We start from the raw sequence: 20,485 nt of genomic DNA on the forward strand, positions 1-20,485 counted from the left end.
TTAGAGGAAAGGGTACAATGCAGTCAAGGAGGGGGCAGAACAAAGATGGGAAGAGGTGGGATGGGGTGGAGCACAGGCCTAGGGACAGTCCTGCCAGAGGTAACCTCATCTCGAACTTCCGACACTGGAATGTATCAGTCCTCCAACCACCTCCCAATTGTATCAATAGTCCCAGATTCAGAACCTGAATTCAGTTCAGGCTTTCCTTTACACATTACAGGTCTTAGAGCATGGTCTCATGTACCAGGTGATCCACTGACAATGGCAGGGCATAGTTTCAAAAACTGGAGGTCTGTTTGGCTTGCATACTGTGACGGCGCGTTGGGGTTCCCCCGTCTCCTGCACCCCAAAATGGCACAAACAGACTGCACCAGCCGGTGGAATAGAGGAAGTTTATTGCCTCTCCAGGATACAGCACAGCACAGATGTAATCTGGTCACAGAGCTGGGCTAGGATGCCTCAGGCCCCCTTGAGATGGGTGAGACTGGGCCCCTAAACTCCAGCCCCTTTCCCTAGACTGTCTCCTCCATGCTCCCAGCCAGCAACTAACCAACACTCTTCCAGCCCTGCCCCCCAGCCAGGGCAGCATTCCACCTTTCTTTGTTCCTCTCCATGGGGGGTGTCTGGCCATACTGGTTTGCATAGTGACTCATCCTGTTTTGCTGGGTCATGGTACCTACGGCAGCCAGTAGGGGTTACCCCAGAGCCAGCAGCATAGAAACCAGCCAGGTACCCCCACTACGTCACACATACATCCCCCCTAGGTATTCTTCAGGAAAACCATTGAACAATTTTTGCTTCAAAAGTCCATTTTTGTCTGGAGCGTTGTTGAATATAGTCCTTTCAACCCCGGGTCTCACATCTGTCACTTCTCCCTACTCCAGAAGATAAATACGATCCCAGCTAACAGTAATTGTATGAATGTATAAATCATTGATTTAATACAATGGATCCCCCCTCCCCAATACTTACAATTAATTCAGTATCTTGCAAAGATATGGCAAGATATGTGTCCCATGGGCCAAAAAGATGCCTAATCAGGGGTGGGGAACCTATTCAGCCCCCAGCTTGCCTGGATCTGGCCTGCGAGGCCTGGGGCTCCCTCCCAACATTGGTGACCCCATGCTGATGCTCCAGCCCCCCGTTGCCTCCTCACGAGGCCAGAGCATACAAAATATTCTCAGTCGGGGGCCATGACAGAGGTTTGTTTTGTTTTTCACTTCTGTGTGGCCCCCGACTGATTTTTCTGTGGGTCAGCAGCCTCCAACCCAAAAAAGATCCCCCACCCCTGGCCTAAGTAGTTGACTGTAGCAGTGCAAGGTTAGATGGACTGTGAGGTATATGTGTGTACTATAGCGCAGCTACTGCCTGTAAAGAAAACTACAGTTCAGGCTCAAGCTTCCCTTTCTTGAGCCTCCACTGCCTGATCCAATCCTCCTGTTGATTTCAGCACACTCTGGACCAAGTCTCCCCACCTGTACAAAGTGCTGCAGCAGGTAAAGGAGAGCCAGACTCAGCAGAAACAATGGTGCCAGGTTAATTAAAGATACAAGCACAGTCATTTGGTTGCCCTGGCCCAGAGCTGTGCCTTTCCAACTATTATTTCAAGAACCGGTTTTAAATTATTACTTATGTTTATTATTTACTTAAAACAAACCGACTACAGATGCAGGCACGGTAGCTGATCATAAACTAGGCAACTATCCAGCAGAAAGAGGGAATTAGAAGCCTATGGAAAAGCAAAAGAAAGAGGAGCCCCAGATGGGGAGGACTTTTGATGTCCTACCCAGAGCCTGACCCTTGGATTGCAGTTGATGAATTCCTCAGCTGCTTCCCTGTATGCTGGGACCTCTCCCACAGAGATCGCAGTTTTACCAGCTCGGCTCTTAACTCCACTTTCCTCAGCTTGAAAAACCAACTAGAGTGGGGAAGGGTGGTGGACAAACCACCTCTCTCCAAGGGCAGCCTGCTCCGGCAGGGGGTGCTGTTTTGCTGCCGCTCAGAGGACTCGGCTATTGGCTCCCTAGCCCCGGAGTCCACGCCAGCCCCAGCCCAGCCCGGGAGCCGCCGCCGCCCAGCCATGAGTCCAGCACAGCCCCAAGCAGGGGGAAGAGCCGCGGGTGGGAGCTGCCGCCCGGAACCCGCAGTCCAGTGACACCGTCGCCAGGGCGAGCGCAGCCCCGACGCCCGGCACGATGCTGCGCTCCTGGGAGGAGTGGGACGAGAAGACCCAGCTGCGGGAACTCAATTCCCGGCTGCGGCTCTACATGTCCCGGGTGCGGGAGCTGGAGCAGGAGAACCGGCTGCTGGCCCAGGAGCTGGCCGAGCTGCAGCAGCAGGAGGTGGCCGGGCTGCGGGGCCCCCAGCAGGAGGTGGCCGAGCTGCGGCTGCACCTGGCCGAGCTGCGCCGGGCCAAGCAGGGAGCGGAGCAGGAGCGGGACGGGCTGCGGCGGGAGCTGGGGCAGCTGCAGCTGCTGGGCGCCGAGGTGCTGGAGCTGCGGCGCCGCCTGGCGCCCGAGCTGGCCGGGCAGCAGGCGCTGCTGGAGCGGCTGTGGGGCGAGTGCGCCGCCCTGGAGGAGCTGCTGCAGGGGCTGCGGGCCGAGCACGCCCGGCTGCTGGAGCGGCAGCGGCGGGAGGCGGGCGAGGTGCGGGCGCTGCGCCTGGACCTGGCCGCGCTGCCGCCGCCGCTGAGCGGGCTGAGCGTGGAGCAGCTGGAGGAGACCTACGAGCTGGTGCTGGGCCAGGCCTGCCGCGAGAGCCTGCTCCGCTACCAGAGCCAGCTGGGCGCGCTGCAGGAGCGGCAGGCGCGCCTCGGCCGGGAGGACCTGGAGCAGCTGCGGGCCGAGGGCGCGCGGTGCCGCCTGCAGCTGGAGGAGCTGCACCGCCAGGGCCAGCAGCTGGGCGGCCTGGGCCAGCGGCTGGAGCGGGAGCTGCTGGCCCTGCAGGAGGAGCACGGGGCCGAGGTGGCGGAGTACCAGGTGGGTGGTGGCCGGGCGCACGGCTGGCGGGCACCGCCCACGCCCCCCAGGCCCAGCAGCTAGCGGGGGAGCCCCGGGCTCGCGTTCCCCTCTCCGGGCTGAGCTCCGGCCCGGCCCCGCGCACGTGGAGGGACGCGGCTCGGCAAACTCAAACTTTCTCTGCGGAGCGCGGCAGGGGCTGGGCGGGGCTGGGTTTCTTCCTCTCCTCGCTGCAGCCGGGAGAACGGTCCTGTCTCAGGGATCTGGGCGTGTGCCGCTTCTCTTCTACCCGCTGCAAGACCCCCCCCCCCCACCATTGCCCTCCACCCCCTTCCACCTCTCCCAGCTATTCCTTTTCCGAGGGTCCCTTTCCCCAGCCCCCTTTTCCCTCCTTCCCGGAGTCCCTCTCCACCCCTCTTCTGGGGACCATCCTCTTTCCCCTTCCTCCAACTCTTCCCTTTCCCCACTGCCTCAGGGGCCACTGTCTCCTTTTCTAGATCCTCCCGTCCTCACAGGGGTCTCAATGTTTGTGCCTTTCCCGCGGATTCCTGCTGGTGGAGTTTCTTCTCCCTGCATCCATCCTAATCCGTCACCTTCTTGCACCACTCTCTAGGGTCCTTCTCCTACCAGTTTTCCCTCTTGAGCCTGTCACTTCTCTCTAGGTCTGTCCTTCCCCCACCCCCCCACCCATATCCTGCCCACAGGATTTCTTCACCCAGCCCACCCCTGCTACCTTTGCTGGCGCACCCTGTAACCCCACTCCAGCTACCACCCTCCCTGCCTCTGCCCAAATAACCTTGGCTGCCTCTGATCTTCCAGCCCCCACGTGCACTTGATCCTAAGACCCTTCCCCCCCCTGTGCCTTAGCTTGCCCTTGCTCTGCTCCCTCCCATTGGGTACCTGGCCTTTCCCCAGCACCACCTCTCTTGGGCCCCTTGTACTGGTTGGGTGAGGAGGCTAGGCAAGGAGCTTGCTGCATTAAAGGGCCAGAGGCAGAGTGGCTATTTCTGGCAGGAGGCCCCAAACTCAAGGATTCCCTTCAAAAACTTGGGTTGGTGCTGGGCGCTCTGGCTGGGGAGCCTGTGAGGTGTAAGCAGGGAGATGGTGATCCCTAGAGAGGGCAGGGGGCCCTGAAGGGGCACCCAGGGCTGCAGTCAGCCCCGGGAGGGAGACAAACCCTGCCAGCTAACCTGGCCCCATGGCCAACTTGCCATAGTTCCTGTGGACACGGAGCAAGCCCTGGGAATAGCAGAACTGAGCAGCAGCCTTGTCGGATGCAGTGTGAGTTCTGGGGACCTACACGCTGAACTCATTCCAGTTCATGGCAGGCAGTGCTTAAAATGGTCTAAAAATATGAATGTGTGATTGGGGGTCGGAGTTGCCTGCCTCCCGTGAGCATGGTCGGGGACCCTGTTGGGAGGGGACAGACTGCTGCCTATGGCCTGGCATGGAAAGAAGCCAGGTGCAGGTGCTTTTCCCTAGGCAGAGCTGAAATCGCACCCCTCACAAACCAAAGGCTCCAGTTGTAGAAGTTTTATTTCGTGGGTCTGCCACCCAGAGTGGTTTAAGCACTGACACCAAGTAGCTTGTGATGAGAGCTGGCCCCTTGGGACAATGAAGCGTGTCTTACTCCATGCACCCGTTTTCTGACTAGCAAAGTAAGTGCTGATCTGTGCTCCCCTCTGGCTAGAACAGTTCTCTACTCGTGATCTTGAGCCTTGAGGGGTCAGACCCCAGCATGGTTAACTGAGCCCTTCATTTTTCTAAGGCAGGTGAGAGACTGATGATCATGGTGCTGACTGGGCAGGAGGAATGAAAATGCCATGGTATTTTACAACAGCCGATTGCCCCAGTCTTTGTGGGCAAGAGTTCTGACAGCCACAGTAAGGCAGTATGTCAGTTACAAAGCACCCCATGTGCATGGATAGATCAGCATATGCTAGGAGAGCAAAATATCAAAGGTTACGGATGGAAAAGACACATTAGATCATCCAGTCCATCAATCCGCTATGCAGATCAGAAAATAGTTCTGCCCTGCGTTTCCTTAGGGCAGCATTTCTTTTGTACTTCATCAGACCTTTTATTAACACTCTGCTAGCTCTCTTTGTCTGTCTGCAGCCCTCGTGTTAATGATCCTATTGTGTGTAAGAGCATGTCTGACATGGGAGATTATGGAGATATTGCACATTGTGCGGGGACTAGAGTGTGGTTGCTCTGTCTGGATTTTAAATTGCTAGCTTGTTTGCAAGTTGCTGTGAACAGAGCCTGACCAGTTCAAAACAACAAAACACAGCAAACAGTGGAGCTTTTACACTTAACTTGAAATATTCTGGTCTTTGAGGGTTGAGTCATTCTCTTTTTAAATATCATTTAAGTATTTTTCAAAGCAGCGGATGGAGATTTTATCTGTGAATCTCCCATTGATTTTAATAAATAATAGTCCTGCAACTAAAACCAGGTGAAAGTGTAGAAAGTGACAAAAGTTTCCTGTAGGTTTATGTTTTTTATTTTGATGAGAGGAAAATTATATAAACTTATTTCCTCCACCAGATTGTAAAAATGACTTTAATCCTAAAATGCATTACCTTTACAGACCTGGTATAAAATGCTATTAGACATTCATAATGGAAAACCGATTGATCCTGAACAATAATGGCTCAAATTGTTTCACTAAAGCAGCACAATATCTCAAGTGTCATCCACCCCCTTCCATACTTTTTATCATTTACTGTTCAATACCAAAAAATTTCCCCCTATGGCTGCAAGAATGGCTACTTTTCCCCTATCTCAGCCAGAAGAGATGTTTTTGTACCAGTGTCATCTCCATATGTGTTTTTATTTCATGGAGGATTTATGGGGAAAAATGCTGCAGGTATTTTGCAGAGTGAGTCAATTTTTAAAATATTACTGGACTGGCAGCAAGGATGAGAAACAGCAGGTAAAAAATGCCAGTTAGAAAAATCAAAATTACCATGTGGCTGCTAGTTGTTCTGTCCTTACACACAAATTTAATTCTGACTTTGTGTGTGTGTGTGTGTGTGTGTGTTTTTAAATTATCATCCCAATTTGAGGTATTTTAAGCGCAGTATTTACTGATATTTTAAAATGAGTTACGATAAGCATCTCGAACTGCTTCAAGCCCCCCAAATGAAAACACATCAGCTGCCATTATTGCATGTACCTTGATTATTATATTGAAGCTTCTGTAATATTGTTGTCATGAGGGTCCGTGTTTATTGCTTCTCAGTGTGGGAGGGTGGACTTACCGCTGGCATGCCACCTTATGGCTGGGCATGGTAGCGGGCTTTCCTGCTGAAATGGCTCTAGCCCTGGAGTGGACTGCCTCTTCTCATACCTACGGTCCTCCATCAGTGTTGCCTGTAAGCTAAGCACTTGAACAGCCACCCAGGACACATTGAAATACTGCCTCACTGACTAGCAGAGTGCCTGCAGCCGGCAGCATGTGTTTCCATTAATGGTGCACATCAACACATTGCTCGGTGCGTATAACAACATTTATTCCACACATGGATGGAACATTGTCCTCCATCCAAGCCATTACTGCCCACCACCTTTTGTTGGTACCAACGGGTTCAACAAATAAAGGTCTAGTATCTTTATATCAGATATTGAATCCTCAGCTTGGAGCCCACGGTGCTTATCCTCTCATGACTTCAAAGAGTCCTTATCCCCTTATGTCAGGTTTCATGCCACCTTACTCAATGGCTGGTAGGGGAACTCAGACTCTTCCTCTCCTGTGGGTTCTACTTCAGGGACTCAGTAGTGAGCAGGCAAGCACCGTCTATTCAGACTTGCTCCTTTGTAACCTCGCTGGGTTTTTCCCTACCTCAGCCCCATCATCAGCAGGCATGTCCCATAGCTCCTTCGTGGGCCTACTGGGTACCTGTCTTGTCCTAGTCTTCACAGCCTCTGTCTTCACAAGCTGCACAAACTATTTTTGCCCCTCTCACAACTGAACTTTCATTCTTCTCAGCTTTCCTGTGCTCTGCTTTTCAGTTGAACAGCTCCTAGAACTTTCTCCCTGAGAGTCCAAATCATGTCAATTTATCACGGAGCACCACTCGCGTCCACCTCCCTGACGTCTCCTGGCCAGCTGCTAGAGTTCTTTGCTCAGAAGGATTCTGGGGCCAACTCTTCCCTTTAATCTCCTGGAGTCCTTACCTAGCTCTACTTTCAATATAGCACTATACTGCTGGACGAGAGGGGAAGAGGCTTTGTAGAGCTCTGTCTCTCCCTTGGCTTATCTGGGCATCTTCCCCATTAAGCATCTTTAATGGGACTGCCATGCCCTGTAGTTGCCACTAGATGCTATTACTAAATGCTCTAGCTTCCCTTAACCCTTTCAGTGCCAGTGTGGGATCCACACTCGATCTGAATGATGTTAAAACTGCTCCGTTTACAACGAGAGAAGGCTTCTCTAGTGACCACCTAGGCAAACCCAAACTGGCTTTCCAGGCAGTCTGTGGGAAAGAGGTGATCTCTCCTTCCTATCTGTCGTGGGAAAATACAAGATGGGGGAAAGCAAGTGATTTAGGTTTTCTGCTCTTGCTCAGTTTTTCCTGACCATTTCTTTTACAGAAGTGAAGATGTTTACGAAGGCTTTGGATGTCATGGCCCGAAAACGAGTTGCTAGATGTTTGTTTATTTAAAAGTGATGTCACTTAGATGCATATTTTTGACCAAAAATATGTGATGATGATGGTAGGAATTTCCTTGACAGCTGCTGTAGCAAGGGGACTGATTAATATTCTCCACTTTCCATATGGCCATCTCATTTCCAGTGCTCCCTATCCTCATAGCTTTCAGTGCTAATACAATTTTTCTGCAGTAGAGTCTAATTTAGAGGTTCTTGACCTTTTTCTCTTTAGCCACTCCCTCCCCGAACATGCTATTAAAAACTCCCTGGCCAACTTCTACTACAGCACCCGTTTTTCTCCATACAAAAGCCAGGGTCACCTTAAGGAGTTGGAACCAGGGCCGTTCCCCAGAGCCCCGCACTATAAGGGGCACCATGAAGCTAAATTGCTCAGCCTTTGACTTCAGCCCTAGGTGCTGGAGCTCAGGGTCTTGGGCTGCTGTCCTGCATGGAGTGAGCTTCAGCTTTCTGCCCTGAGCCTTAGTGAGTCTGATGCCAGCTGTGCTTGTTGGACTCCCTGAAACCTGCTCATGCCGCCCCCCCCCCCCCAAGGGAACCTGGACCCCTGGGTGAGAATCACTGGTTTAACTGGACTGGACAGTCACGAGCACAGAGCCTGTAGGAAGAAATCCTGCATTTGTGCGAGTGGGCTAATGGATAGCTAGTAGGAGTCTCCTGTCTCGGGTATCTAGGCCCCGATAGCATGCTGTGACAGTATTTATGCTGAAACTCCTACTGACTTCCACAGCAGATTCACATACAGCAGGATAAACAGGAGAGGGCCTAATATTTTTAGAACACAGAAAAGACCCTGGCTTTCATCCTGCTCCACTGAAGCCAACTGGACATTTGCCACTGACTTCAATAGACTCAGGATTGGCTCCTGTATCTGTTCCATGATGCTGAGAGCTCCAAAGGAGAGGAAAACGGCCTCTTGTTGAATTAACATTTAACACAAATCTGTCACACTGAATTCCTGTGGCCATTTCCAGCCCGCCAAGTGCTGGGTTGCTTCTTTTTCTTTTTCTTATATTAAGCTGCTAAGTGGCTTGGGAGTTGGTAAAAGATGCCAGATCAGGAGTGCCGGAGAGTCTGAAGTCCTTTATTCACAAAACCAGGACAGTTCGGGCATCCCGGGAGCAGTCTTTCTCCTACAGCTCTGCTCACGTTTCACATTCCTGACTAGAAGGGACCACCTTAAGAGTGTGAGATTGATAGGAGACCCTCGCGATTTGTAGAATTGCTCTTTGCAGTTCCGTGTATTGGTGGGTCTCTTGTGGGCTGGGTGGGACCTGGGAGCTGCGGGGAACTCACTGTGGCTCCTGGCCTCTGTGCTGAGTCCTCACAGCTCCCAGCCTGCACAGCGAGGCCGGGAGCCACAGCAGCCTCACCGTAGTGGTGAATGGCAAGGGTTTCCTGTAGTCCCTTTCAGTGCTTTAGGGCAGCGGTTTTCAAACTTTTTTTCTCATGACCCAGTTTAGTCAAATTTTGTGGGGTTGCGGCGTCAACAATTTTCTTTGAGTGTGGGCTCCAGGGTGGGGCTGAGGATAAGAGTGTTGAGCTGTAGGGGGGGAGGGAGGGACCAGGGCTGGGGCAGGAGTGGCCTTACTTGAGCAGCTCCCGGCCAGCGTTGCGGCGTGGGTGCTAAGGCAGCTTCCTGCCACTCCTGGCACCACAGACCATGCTGCGACCCAGAAGCAGCCAGCAGCAGGTTCCCAGCCAGTGGGAGTGTAGAGCTAGTGCTCAGGGCAGGGGCAGTGCGCAGAGCCCTGTGTGTTCCCTCCTCCTCCTCCCACCTAGGAGCCGGTCCTGTTGCCAGCTGCTTCTGGGGTGCAGCGCAGTCTGCAGTGCAGCTGCCTTTGCACCCCACTGGTCCCCTGATCACCTTGCACCAGTGCCTGACATTCCGTGACCTAGTACTGGGTTATGACCCATAGTTTGAAAACCACTGCTTTAGTGGACTCCTGTGATTCCCCCCCCCCCTCCATTTCTTTACATGATTGAGTGGTGAACCTTGCCGAGTTAATCCCCTTGCTCAGACCTCTGAAAGGAGTCGGTATAGTGCCAGAACTTAGATTATCCACCTTCCAAGATATGGGTGCTGCTTCTTTAAAGGGATGTAAGCGACTAGTCGACTATCCGATAAGCAAAAGAGCCCACTGGCTTTTAATACGCTTAAAAGGCTGAAGCACAGCAGCAGCATCTCCCCCGCTTATTGACTGATTGACTAGTCGATGGAAAATGAACCTCTATTTAACATCCCTACTTCTGTACAATGGTACCAAGAAAGACTTTTGAGACCATTAGTGAACCCACTTAGCTCAGCACATACAAAGGTCAAGAAAGCATAAGGCCCCAAAACAATCCTTACATTGCCTAATAACTACCCTTCCTTAAGGCTTGGTGTACACGGGAGCTTACTTCTGTAAACTGAGAGCTCCAGGGTGTGACTAATCCCCACATAGGTTACAGTGACCTTAGCACCAGTGTGGACAGAGCTGAGTCAGTTGGAGAGCTACTGCCCTTCATGGAAGTGGATTTATTATACCCATGGGAGAACTCTCTCCCGTCTTGACCAGATGTGCTGTAATGGTGCGGCTGCAGCACTGCCAGTGTGGATTAGCTCTCAGTTTAACATGCACATGTTCTAGCTGTCCTATGCTTGGCAGTCTCGGGGAGCTATAAGCATAATCATCATCACTGTTGGGGAAGGATGTAATTCCAACAAGGGATTCCAGTGACAGAAGGTTTGTTTTTCTCCTGAATGTGCGCTGGTGTCCTTGGCTTGTTGCTTTTGATACAGTTCATGGCTGGCAGTTTCTCTGACCCCACTCTGAGTTAGTCTCATGGCATCTTCTCTGCGGCTTTAGGCCTCTAGCCTGCCTCTCCTGGGGTGGTATCTTGCAGTTCTCCCTGACTTAGACCTTGGCATGAGCTTATAGTCTCTTACATATCAACTGTGATTCAGCAACCGACTTGCCACAGACAGAGGCTGTTTTGCAGCAGCCTCCTCTGCCTCCCCTGGGGGCAGGTGGTACCATGGAGCCAGTGCTGGGGGAAGCTGGCTTTTAAGCTGTCTCCTTCCAGCACTGCTTCTGCTTCACCCCCCTCTTCTCCAGCTCCCGCCGCTGCTTCCTCTGATAAAGAGGCAGCAAGAGGGGAATGCGTATAGTTGACAAGATTAGTCGACTACACCTCAACACCCCATTTATATAGCTGGGAGGGGGCAGTGTGCACCCTATAGGATTACAAAGGTTCAGGTTTCCAAAAAAAGGACAGTGCTGCAGTTCGGGGGCAGGGCTGAGGGAGACCCTGCTGGGGGGGAACTCAGGGGAGGTGGGGAGGAGAGTCTTTCCCAGTCACAGCGGCAGGGTGGCAGTCCCAAGCCCAGGAGGCAGTGACAGCCACCTGTCAGCACCTGCTGGGGTGGGATCTGGTAGGTGGGATCCAGGGGAATGGGCCCGTCATCGGTGGTTGCAGGGGAGGGACCAGTCTGGAAGCGGACCAGTCAGGGCTCTTTCTGAAGTGTAACGTCTGCTCTGCAAGAATCCTGGACACAGCCTGCTATTGGAAAAGTCTTCCTGGATGGACCCTCAAAAAGGAAGCAATGTTTCGGAGAACCCAGACGTGTGATAACCCTAGTAGGGATGTTCATGGGTAACTAGACCCATACTGGGTAACAGTTAACCCGTACCTGGAGAGCCCCCATGGAAGATTGCTGTAGCACCGTCCGGCTCCCACATGGGCCAGCAACCCTGAAAGGGGCTGGGAACCGGCAGCCCCGGAAAGGGCTGGAAGTAGCTGGGCAGGAGCAGCCCTTGCCAGTGGCAGGGAGCTGGAGTGGCCCCCGCCCATCCCCATTGAATCAGTTAGCCAGTTACACTTAACATTTAACCGGTTAACTAATTAAATGGGATTTTACCCCCTTAAATTCTAGTTTTCTTGCCATCCCATCTGTACCATGGTTTTCAAGGTTTGCCTTTTTATCCTCAAAAGTCCCATGTGTGTTCCCGGCCTCCTGAATCTGGCCGAAAAGGTTTATGCACCCTGCTCTGGGGTGTCAGGGAAAGACTTCACAAAAGTTACTCTCTTAATTCTTTCAGTTCTTGGTAAATGGGGGGGGGACGACTATCAGAGATTTTTGTCTGCTTTCCTGTTTGCATGCTGACTGCTCCTGGTGGAATGAATGCTTTTGCAATTGCTACAGTCCACTTTTGTGCAAGGTTGCTCCAATGCTGTATTGGAATTGCACAAGCTTCAGAGCCCACAAAGTCTGGGCATGCCCTATCTCAAGTACACTCCTAGGGTGCAGATCCTCTTTCTGGAGCCCCTCGATGGGGAGATGGAACTCCTTAGTCTAGCTGCCTCAACTCCACAACCAGTGCTCGTCCTCGGTGAGCATTCAGAATGCTGCTCTCTTCAGCTCCTCAAGATGAAAACGAGTGGTGGTCACTGGCCTATTTCCTAATGAAGGCGTAGGAGGATAGAACCCTGCTTGAAACATCACCCATAGGTCCAAACATCCCCAGACTCTGGAATTTCAAATCTCATAACTTGGGTCCATATGTCTGTGGTCTCCAAAATGGTTCGCAGACAGTTGTGACCAAGTCATATTCTATTCAGGTTATCGTGCTGCATTGTTCACCATCATATTTGAGCATTTCAAATGTGTTTAAATAGGAGTGTGTGTGTGTGTGTGTGTGTGTGTGTGTGTGTTTTCAATGTTGAATCTGGCTTTTAATGTTCTACATACGACAATTATAAGAGGGTGCTTTTTGCTTCCCTGCATAAAGGGTAACCTTTGTGTGTGTACGTGTGCAGGGAGCAAAATGGGGCAATAGGATGGGATTTTGTTTGTTATTTAAAGACAATTTAATTTAGCCAGATGTAACACATGCATCCTAGCATGAATAATTTATCCTGGTAATAGTATCTCATGAATTATACGCCAGGGAAGTCCAAGTGTAGGTTATATATATATTTCTGTATTTCCTCTTTGTTCCCCTTAAAACTGAGATACTAGTGCATGTTGCTTTAATACTTGTAAAGGTTTTTATCTTGGTGTTTGCAGTAAAACTGGTAAGTTTCCATAAGCGCAAATGTGAAAAAGTAAAATCAAATTGTTCAAAACTAATTGGAAGTGTTTCTCTTCAGAGGATAATTGACGCCCTAGAAGAAGAAAAACAGTTCCTGACTCTGTCAATCATGGATTACCTAAAGGACTACAATGAACTAATGCAGGTGAAAGCGGGACTCAGCCTTGAAGTTGCAACTTACAGGTAAGGATTATAACTGTAATGGGTAGTAGCCTCAGGAGATGTCTTAGGTAACTTATTATAAATCAGACATGTGAACTACATTTTCCATCTTTTAGGGTGTAATTTGGCATCTACTTTTTAAAAGGATGACACTTGTTGTTAAACTCCTCAGGTTTCCTTTCCTTAGCACATCTATAATTCCCATTAGAGTGGGGGGTCTGGATTTCTGGGTTCAGTTTTCAGCTGCTATTAGCTAGCTGTGTGACCTGGGTCAGGTCACTTAACCTCTCTATGCCTGGGTTCTCCCATCTGAAAAGGAGAAGTAATATCCATGTGGCGGAAGTATCAAAGCATAATATTGTAAAGTCTGTTAATATCTTCAGACAGAAGATGATGTAAAGTGAATTATAACTATTGTTCATTAACAGTGTGAATAGGTATTATCTACATAAAAAGGGAAATTAGAACCTTTAGACATAGCATTTCACCATAGCCATTTAACTAATAGTAATTATGTCTATAATCTATGGAACAGGATGTTACTGAAGCCAAATAATCCTTTGAATCCTGGAATTCAAAACATTTGCTGCTACTTTTGCAGTAAAGTTCTTGGTGCAAAAGCAGCCTGCTTGATTACTATGATGCTAAAAGCCAAGCTAACTGTTAATTGTTTTTAGTGTGTTTGAATAGATACAAGTACTAGATGAAGGCTCAACATCTCTCAGGTTGTAATTGATAAGTCATAAGACAGGGTGGATCTTCCAACAGTCAAGTAATAGTGCCAGCATTCAGTGTTCAGTTTGTTACTGGACTTGAGTGTGCTGCTTACTGTACCTTTTTTGTTTTTCTGCTACACTGAGTTAAGTAGTGATATTCTTGGCTCAAAGGCATTGTTTCAATTACAAGTTCTGTTTCTGCCAAAGAAGGAAAAGCAATAAAGAAATTAAAATAAAATTCCATTATTTTAAATCCATGATACTCTGACTGAGATGTGGGAGTTGCTAGTAGTTCTTTTAATGTGTTTCTTTCAGCTTTTTGTCGCACATGATATTAAAACACGGTGTGATTTAATTAACAACCAGTCAGGATACTTTTACTGTGTTGTTTTAATGAATTGTAGAACACTTGGTCAGTCCTTTTGTTGGAAGAACAATATATGTAGTAAATGAAACAATGAATTCATGCTGCTGTAGCTCTTTGAATGATGTTGATCACCAGTAAGGTTCCTGAACTACCGAGGTCTGAGTTTCACTGTTCTAAACCTTACTTTTCAGATCCTGAGCTTTGCTAAGGAACCACATGCTCGGGCCAAGTATGAGATGTAAAGAACCATTCTGCTAATAAATCCTCTTTACTTGTGAATATTTCTAGTCTGTTGAGCACTTGAAAAGCCAGAATAGTTCTGACATTTTAAAGTCATAAATTAATTGATGCATGGCACATACTGGTTCAGAAGGGGGAAAAAAGTTGATGAATAGAAGACAAATGCAATTTTTATGGTGACGGTTCCAAATTTTTCCACTATTAACACTTTATTTTCAATAAAGTTGGCAGATGAAACTAGTTGTTTACAATTTGTATTGATTTTTAAAGTCACGAGACAACAATTCTAATGCAGTGAACCAAATAACCTTGTTTAATACGTGTGTGGCTGCTCTCTTATCCTTAAGAATCCATAGATTTGTTTATATTGTGTATTAACATTTGACACACACAGAGCATAGTAGGATACATGCTTACAAAGCTGCTTGATGGTAAGTACTGCTACTGATGTCCTTAAATATTTTGCAATGTTACTGTGAGCAAATAAGCAGCTGAGTTTGTCCAGAAAGTAGCGGGTGAAGTGATCCATCCATGTTTGTTAATTCAGAGACTGTTATTAAGTGGAAAGAGCACAGAAGTCACTATTACTAAAAACACATAGAATTCCTAAATTCTAATCCCAATTCTGACACCTGCTTCATTTTGTTGCCTTAGGCTCATGATCTAATCTTTTTGCCTCAGTTTATGCATCTAATAAATGGAGCAATAATGCCTTGATCTCGGTAAAAAGGGCTTTGGTGCTGTGACTATTGATGTTTACACAGTGCTGTACATGATGCTGCCCAGATGGCTTGGTGCTTTGACATATGCTTAGTAAATGAGCAGACAGTAAGTTGCAGCTCTGTAAAAGTCAGCTGTGAGCCTACTAAATCTGGGAGCCTCTCCAGCAGTCATATCCCGATTATCTCTAGAGCAGTCTGCCTTAACGAGCGGGAGACAACTTGGCATTGTCTTGAGTTGGGATGTAAAATCCTGTTTTAATTAGTTAACCGGTTAAATGTGATGTTTAATCAGTTACCCAACCCCCCTTTTAATCGGTTAAGAGGAAGGGGGCTGCTCTGGATGGCCAGAGCGCCCCAGTTCATGGCAAGCCCCATGGGGCTGGAGCAGGCCCCGCCTGCGGTGGGTGGGGAGCTCCAGCCCCCACTGGTTAACTGGAACTGGTAAGCATCACCCATTATGAGTGATGCTAACGAGTTCACCTTTCACATCCCTAGCCTGGAATGTATGTTTGTTGTCCACTGAAGTTACTGTCTTAAGCCTGTAGAGACTCATGAAATGTTCTTTATTAGCTTGTGATTCTCTGTGCCTCTGTCCGTTGTTATCTCTGTCTCGCCACGACAGACTTCAGCAGATACATTCACAGCTTCCTGTTGAAAGAAACGTTGTTTGGTTGAGGTCAGAGATAGGGGTTGTCCAGCTGATCAAAAAGCAGTTTCGTCCTGTCCCCGTGAAGAAAATTCCTTTAATGTCTTAGGAGGGGAAAAATTACTATTTTGGCTACTTCATGTTTCATCCAAACAAAACTACCACCCTTTACTGGGGATTTAATCCCCTGCCCTAGTAGATGATATTGCTTCACTTCATTGAGGAAGGAAGACATCATTTTGGTTCCATTGAACCAGCTGTTGAATTAAAGCTGCTCTGGATTCCTGGTCTTCTGTGTCTATTAAACCAGTTCCTGTAGTACCCTTTGTACCAGGATGCCTAGTATCCGCTTCTTATTCTCACAGAGGAAATCTACTCCTGTCCTTTATTAGGCACATCAAGGTCCAAAGGCTATAAGGAGCTATGCTCATAATTCTGAGGATTCTGTTGTGAAGTTTCAGTGATTGCTGTGAGACAGTGTCCTCTTAATATGATGGACAAAGTACATAGTGTTTGTTTTATTTCCCTCTTCTTTGTCCCACACTAGAATGTCTCTATCTCCCACCCTGTGTGGTGTTTGCTTTGTTTGACAACTCCTCAAGCTAGCGTCACTAAGTAAGGGTGAAGGAGTGTTTCCACTGGAGCTAGTCATTGCCACTCCTGAATTGGCTGGTGAAAATGATAGTGCTGCAAGGAACTCCCTTCCCCCAGGACCAAGCATGCTTCCTTCCCAGTGCTGCCAACCCTTCCTGCTCTGATGAATGGGATCGGTGCTGGAAATGGAACTTCTCTTGCATAGCAATATAAAGTTCTATGCTTGGCCGTTTCCATTCTTGTGCTTTATTTGTAAAGGTTGAAATAAATATTTTCCTGTTGTTCCACAATGTGGTTTGGTGGCGCCGAAATGCTAAAAAAAACCCACACTAGATTAGATTGTGTAATAGTCTCCAAGAAGAAATTGTGGAAGACCCATCACTTAAGACATTTAAAACTAGATTGAACAAAATACGGGAAGATTTGCCGTAGGGAACAATCTTGAATTGGCCTGTAAGGCATTGTAGCCTCATCTTGCCTGGATCCTCAGTTGGTGCACCATGTCTGTTTCACTTCATAGTCTCCTTCTGGTTGGCGACTTATGTGCTCTGGACCTTCAGCCAAAGGAGAAATTCTCCACTTGCAGGGAGTTTCTGGGGGTACTGCTGAGAGGGTTAAATCGGGACAAATTGCTTAAGGACAGGGTTACTTACAGCCCAAGACTGGGGGTTCTTTATTACAAGGTACAGCACAGCAGTGTCAAAGAGCACTTCTGTTTACCACACTGTTTAGCAAGAAGTCATACTGTCCCCTTAGACATTCCACCCTTCCTCTTCCACTACCACTAGCACTCCTTACACAGATGAGTGGTTATGAAAATGAATCTCACCAAATCCAAACAGGTTTCTTGATCCCAAAGGACCAGACACATTCCCAAGTCAATTTATTCTTCAGATCTTACCCAAAAGAACATGCTGTGCCAATCCTTTAGAATCTAAAGGATTATTAATAAAAAGAAAGAAAAATAGGTTGAGAGTAATATTGTTAAAGGAATTAAATTACATATACCCGTTGTGAAGTTCTTGTGGCAGGGATGGATTAATCTGCTGCTTTATAAGTCTCTGGAATACATCCTTTTTAGGATGGGTCATCAATCCTTTCGCGCTCAGTTCATAGCCAAGATGTTTCAGAAGTCATGAGCTGGGATGAAGACCAAATAGAGGAGTTCCCAGGGCCTTCTTTATACCCTTTCCCATGTGGCGGGAATTCCATTGTTCTTGCTGTGTGAAAGTATGCCCAAGACGGAGTTTGTCACATGAGCAATCATCTGTCCATGAATGGCTTGGTCCTTCTTTAGGTAACAGCCATGGCTTACATGCTGGTTTGACCCTTCACAGCAAAGCTCCTCAGATGTGGATTGGCATCACTTAAGGTGTAGTGTTAGTGAAGTACTGCTGTTCTCTGGGCTGGCAAACTTTTCACAATAGGTTGGCCAAGCCCGTTGATACTTCCCAGAAGCAAACATTTGAAATACAAGTACATAACCAACACTCATAGCTTCAAATACAAAAATGATACATGCATATGCATAGAATCAGCAAAGCATAAGCTTTCTGTTGACAACTCACTTGGCCCACTTTGTATAAGATTTGGTGCAAACATGTAACAGTGGTTGCAACAATGTTTTGTATGTTCATCCAAAAATCCAATAATGTCACACAGGGCAAATGGAAGGACAACTAAATAATACACAAGCCTTTTGCTGGCAGTTATTTTTGGGTTTCTTCTGCTAGCTGCCATCTTTCCTCAGCACTAAAGAGAAAGTCCCTGGCATGTCTAGTGTTTTCTGTTACCACCAAACATGTTGTTCCTGCCAGCTCCCTTATTCACTCAGGCTATGTCTACACTCGCGGCTTCTTGCGCGAGTAATATGCAAATGAGGCTAAGCGTGGAATATTGCCGAGCCTCATTTGCATACCTAATGAGCCTCCATTTTTTTCAGAAGAGGCTCTTGCGCAAGAAGGAGCGTCTACACTGCCCCTTCTTGCGCAAGAAAAACCCTCTTGTGCAATGCCGTTACACCTAGTACTTGACAGGAAGAACAGCATTGCACAAGAGGGTTTTTCTTGCGCAAGAAGGGGCAGTGTAGACGCTCCTTCTTGCGCAAGAGCCTCTTCTGAAAAAAATGGAGGCTCATTAGGTATGCAAATGAGGCTCGGCAATATTCCACGCTTAGCCTCATTTGCATATTACTCGCGCAAGAAGCTGCGAGTGTAGACATAGCCTCAGTGTTCTGCCTCATATACTGTATAGCCAGCCAAGCAGGCCTGGTGAGCGGTCAGTCACCTGCTCTTCTTCACATGATCTCTGTCCTCCAATCCCATTGATTTAGAAGGAAAACTTGGCTCAGTGGAATTGGGCCTGAATTCTCTTTAAAGGGCCTGCTCAACCTGTGACAGGCCTGGGTACGTCAGTGGTCCTCAGCCATTTCCAGATGGTCACCCTTGTTCCAATAGAAAAATATCCCTCTGTCCCCCCCGAAGCGCGGCAGTTTCAGGCCCCTCTCCCATCTAGCACTGAAAAAAGGGAGAGTGGCCAGGACCTCCTGGATCTGACTGTAACCCTCCCCTCCATGGGGTTCCTGATCCCAGGTTGAGACCACATGGAAGAAATAACCTAAGAGGGCGTCTTTTTTTTTTTTTTTTTTTAAGTGATGGAGTTTTGTGGCAAGGCTTGTGCTGTGGATCGTAACAGAGTGCACACGCATTATTATTTTTGGTACCTAGGGATGTTACATTTAGTTTAATCAACTAATCGATTAGTCGATAAGCAGGGAAGCTACAGCAGGGTTAGCTCCTGGCCCTGGGAGCTCCTGGGTCTGCTGCGGCTCTGCCTTTTAAATGTATTAAGAGCCTGCCCGCTCTTAATACATTTAAAAGGCTGGTGCGCAGCGGTGGGGGGACCCATTGCAAGCCAGGCCAGCTGATTCTCGACTTGTGCCAAGTCCCCTAGCTGTGCACCAGCCTTAAATGTAAAAAGGGCTGGAGTGCAGCGGGGGGACCTGGCATGAGCCAAGAATCTGCTGTCCCAGCTCACACCAGGTCCCCCCTGCTGCAGTTGTGATCTTTAAAAATGTTTTAAGATCCAGCAGGTTCCCAGCTCACGCTTGGTCCTCGCTGCCCTCCCTGCCTCTCCCCTGTGAATACGGTGATGGGGGAACCAGCTGTTAAGCCAGCTCCCACCGGTGCCTGCTCCCTCTCCTCGTTTGCTCTGATAGAGGTGGCGGGGGCGGAGTGACTAGTCGAGGGATTAGTCGATTATCTGATAAGTTTTTGCTTGTCAGATAGTTGACTAGTCATTACATCCCTATCGGTACCTTCTCACTTCTGTCCCACCCCACTTGTGTCCCTCACCCACCCGTCTCTCTTGTCCTTTACTGTAAGTTCTTTGGAGGCAGAGCCTATCATGTGCTTTTATACCAGTAGGCCAGTGATGGGCAATCTGCGGCCCACTCGGGTCCTATGTATGGCCCATGAGATGTTTTGTTTACCATTGGACAGATTCCGCTGGTTCTTGTCTGTGTAGTTTTTTTCCTACCGGTATTACTAAAGTGACATGCACTTAAGGCAAGGGCATGTGAAGTGATTGCACACAACCTTGTGAGAGCCATGCACTCCCTCGGCATCCAGTCAAAGCTACTGTGCAGTCGGCACCCCCCCCCCCCCAATTCTAAGTACGGAAGTGTAGTTAGCAAAACTACCCTATCCCGGGAGACCATCTTGGTTACAACAACCTTGCGGCCCAGTGGAATGAAGGAGGTCCTCTCATGCAGCCCACTCACTAGCGTAGGTTGCTTCTCAGTGCGCTAGATGTCAAGGCACGTGTTAAACAATGATAGTAATAATCGGGGAGTTGAGTTAAAGAGTCAGTATTAATTTCCTGACTCTCTTGGGAATTTCATGTTCAGACAGTTATGGCAGTGGAGTGGGTCTCTGCATTCAGGGTGTGAGTTTTAAGTATGTATCTGCACAATTACTTTATAAGGAAGGATTTCTTGAAGGAGCATTTTTCATTGTTGTTTGTATTGCAGTGGTGCAGAGAGGCCGCAGCTGAAATTGGGATTCGAGTCTAGGAACTATATAAACATGCAGTAAGAGAAGGTCCCTTTCCCAAAGAGCTTACTGTCTAAATCGATAAGACAGACAAAGGGTAAGGAGAGGAAACTGACTCATTGAGAGAAGTTACTTGTTCAAGATTAAAAAGCAAATCACTGGGAAAGCCAGGAATAGAAACCAGAGTTGCTAATTCTCAGGCTCTTGCTGTATCCGCTAGGCTATGCTGTTCCTTATTAATTTACCCTCTTAAAAATGTGAAAGTGATTTTAATAT

The 20,485-nt window shown here is 48.3% G+C and overlaps 1 protein-coding gene across 1 annotated transcript in view; it reads left to right on the forward strand.

Moving 5' to 3' along the window:
• Positions 1 to 1,966: 1,966 nt before the first annotated feature.
• SYNM (synemin) overlaps positions 1,967 to 20,485 on the forward strand; it is a 42,077-nt gene continuing 23,558 nt past the window's right edge. The window contains exons 1-2 of the mRNA XM_075896970.2: positions 1,967 to 2,978; positions 12,769 to 12,893. Coding sequence (XP_075753085.2) covers positions 2,196 to 2,978; positions 12,769 to 12,893 — 908 coding nt within the window. The 5' untranslated portion in view covers positions 1,967 to 2,195. The remainder of the gene's footprint in view (positions 2,979 to 12,768; positions 12,894 to 20,485) is intronic.

This window comes from Pelodiscus sinensis, chromosome 14, assembly GCF_052426305.1.
Source record: "Pelodiscus sinensis isolate ZL-2025 chromosome 14, ASM5242630v1, whole genome shotgun sequence".
Taxonomy (NCBI): Eukaryota; Metazoa; Chordata; order Testudines; family Trionychidae; genus Pelodiscus; species Pelodiscus sinensis.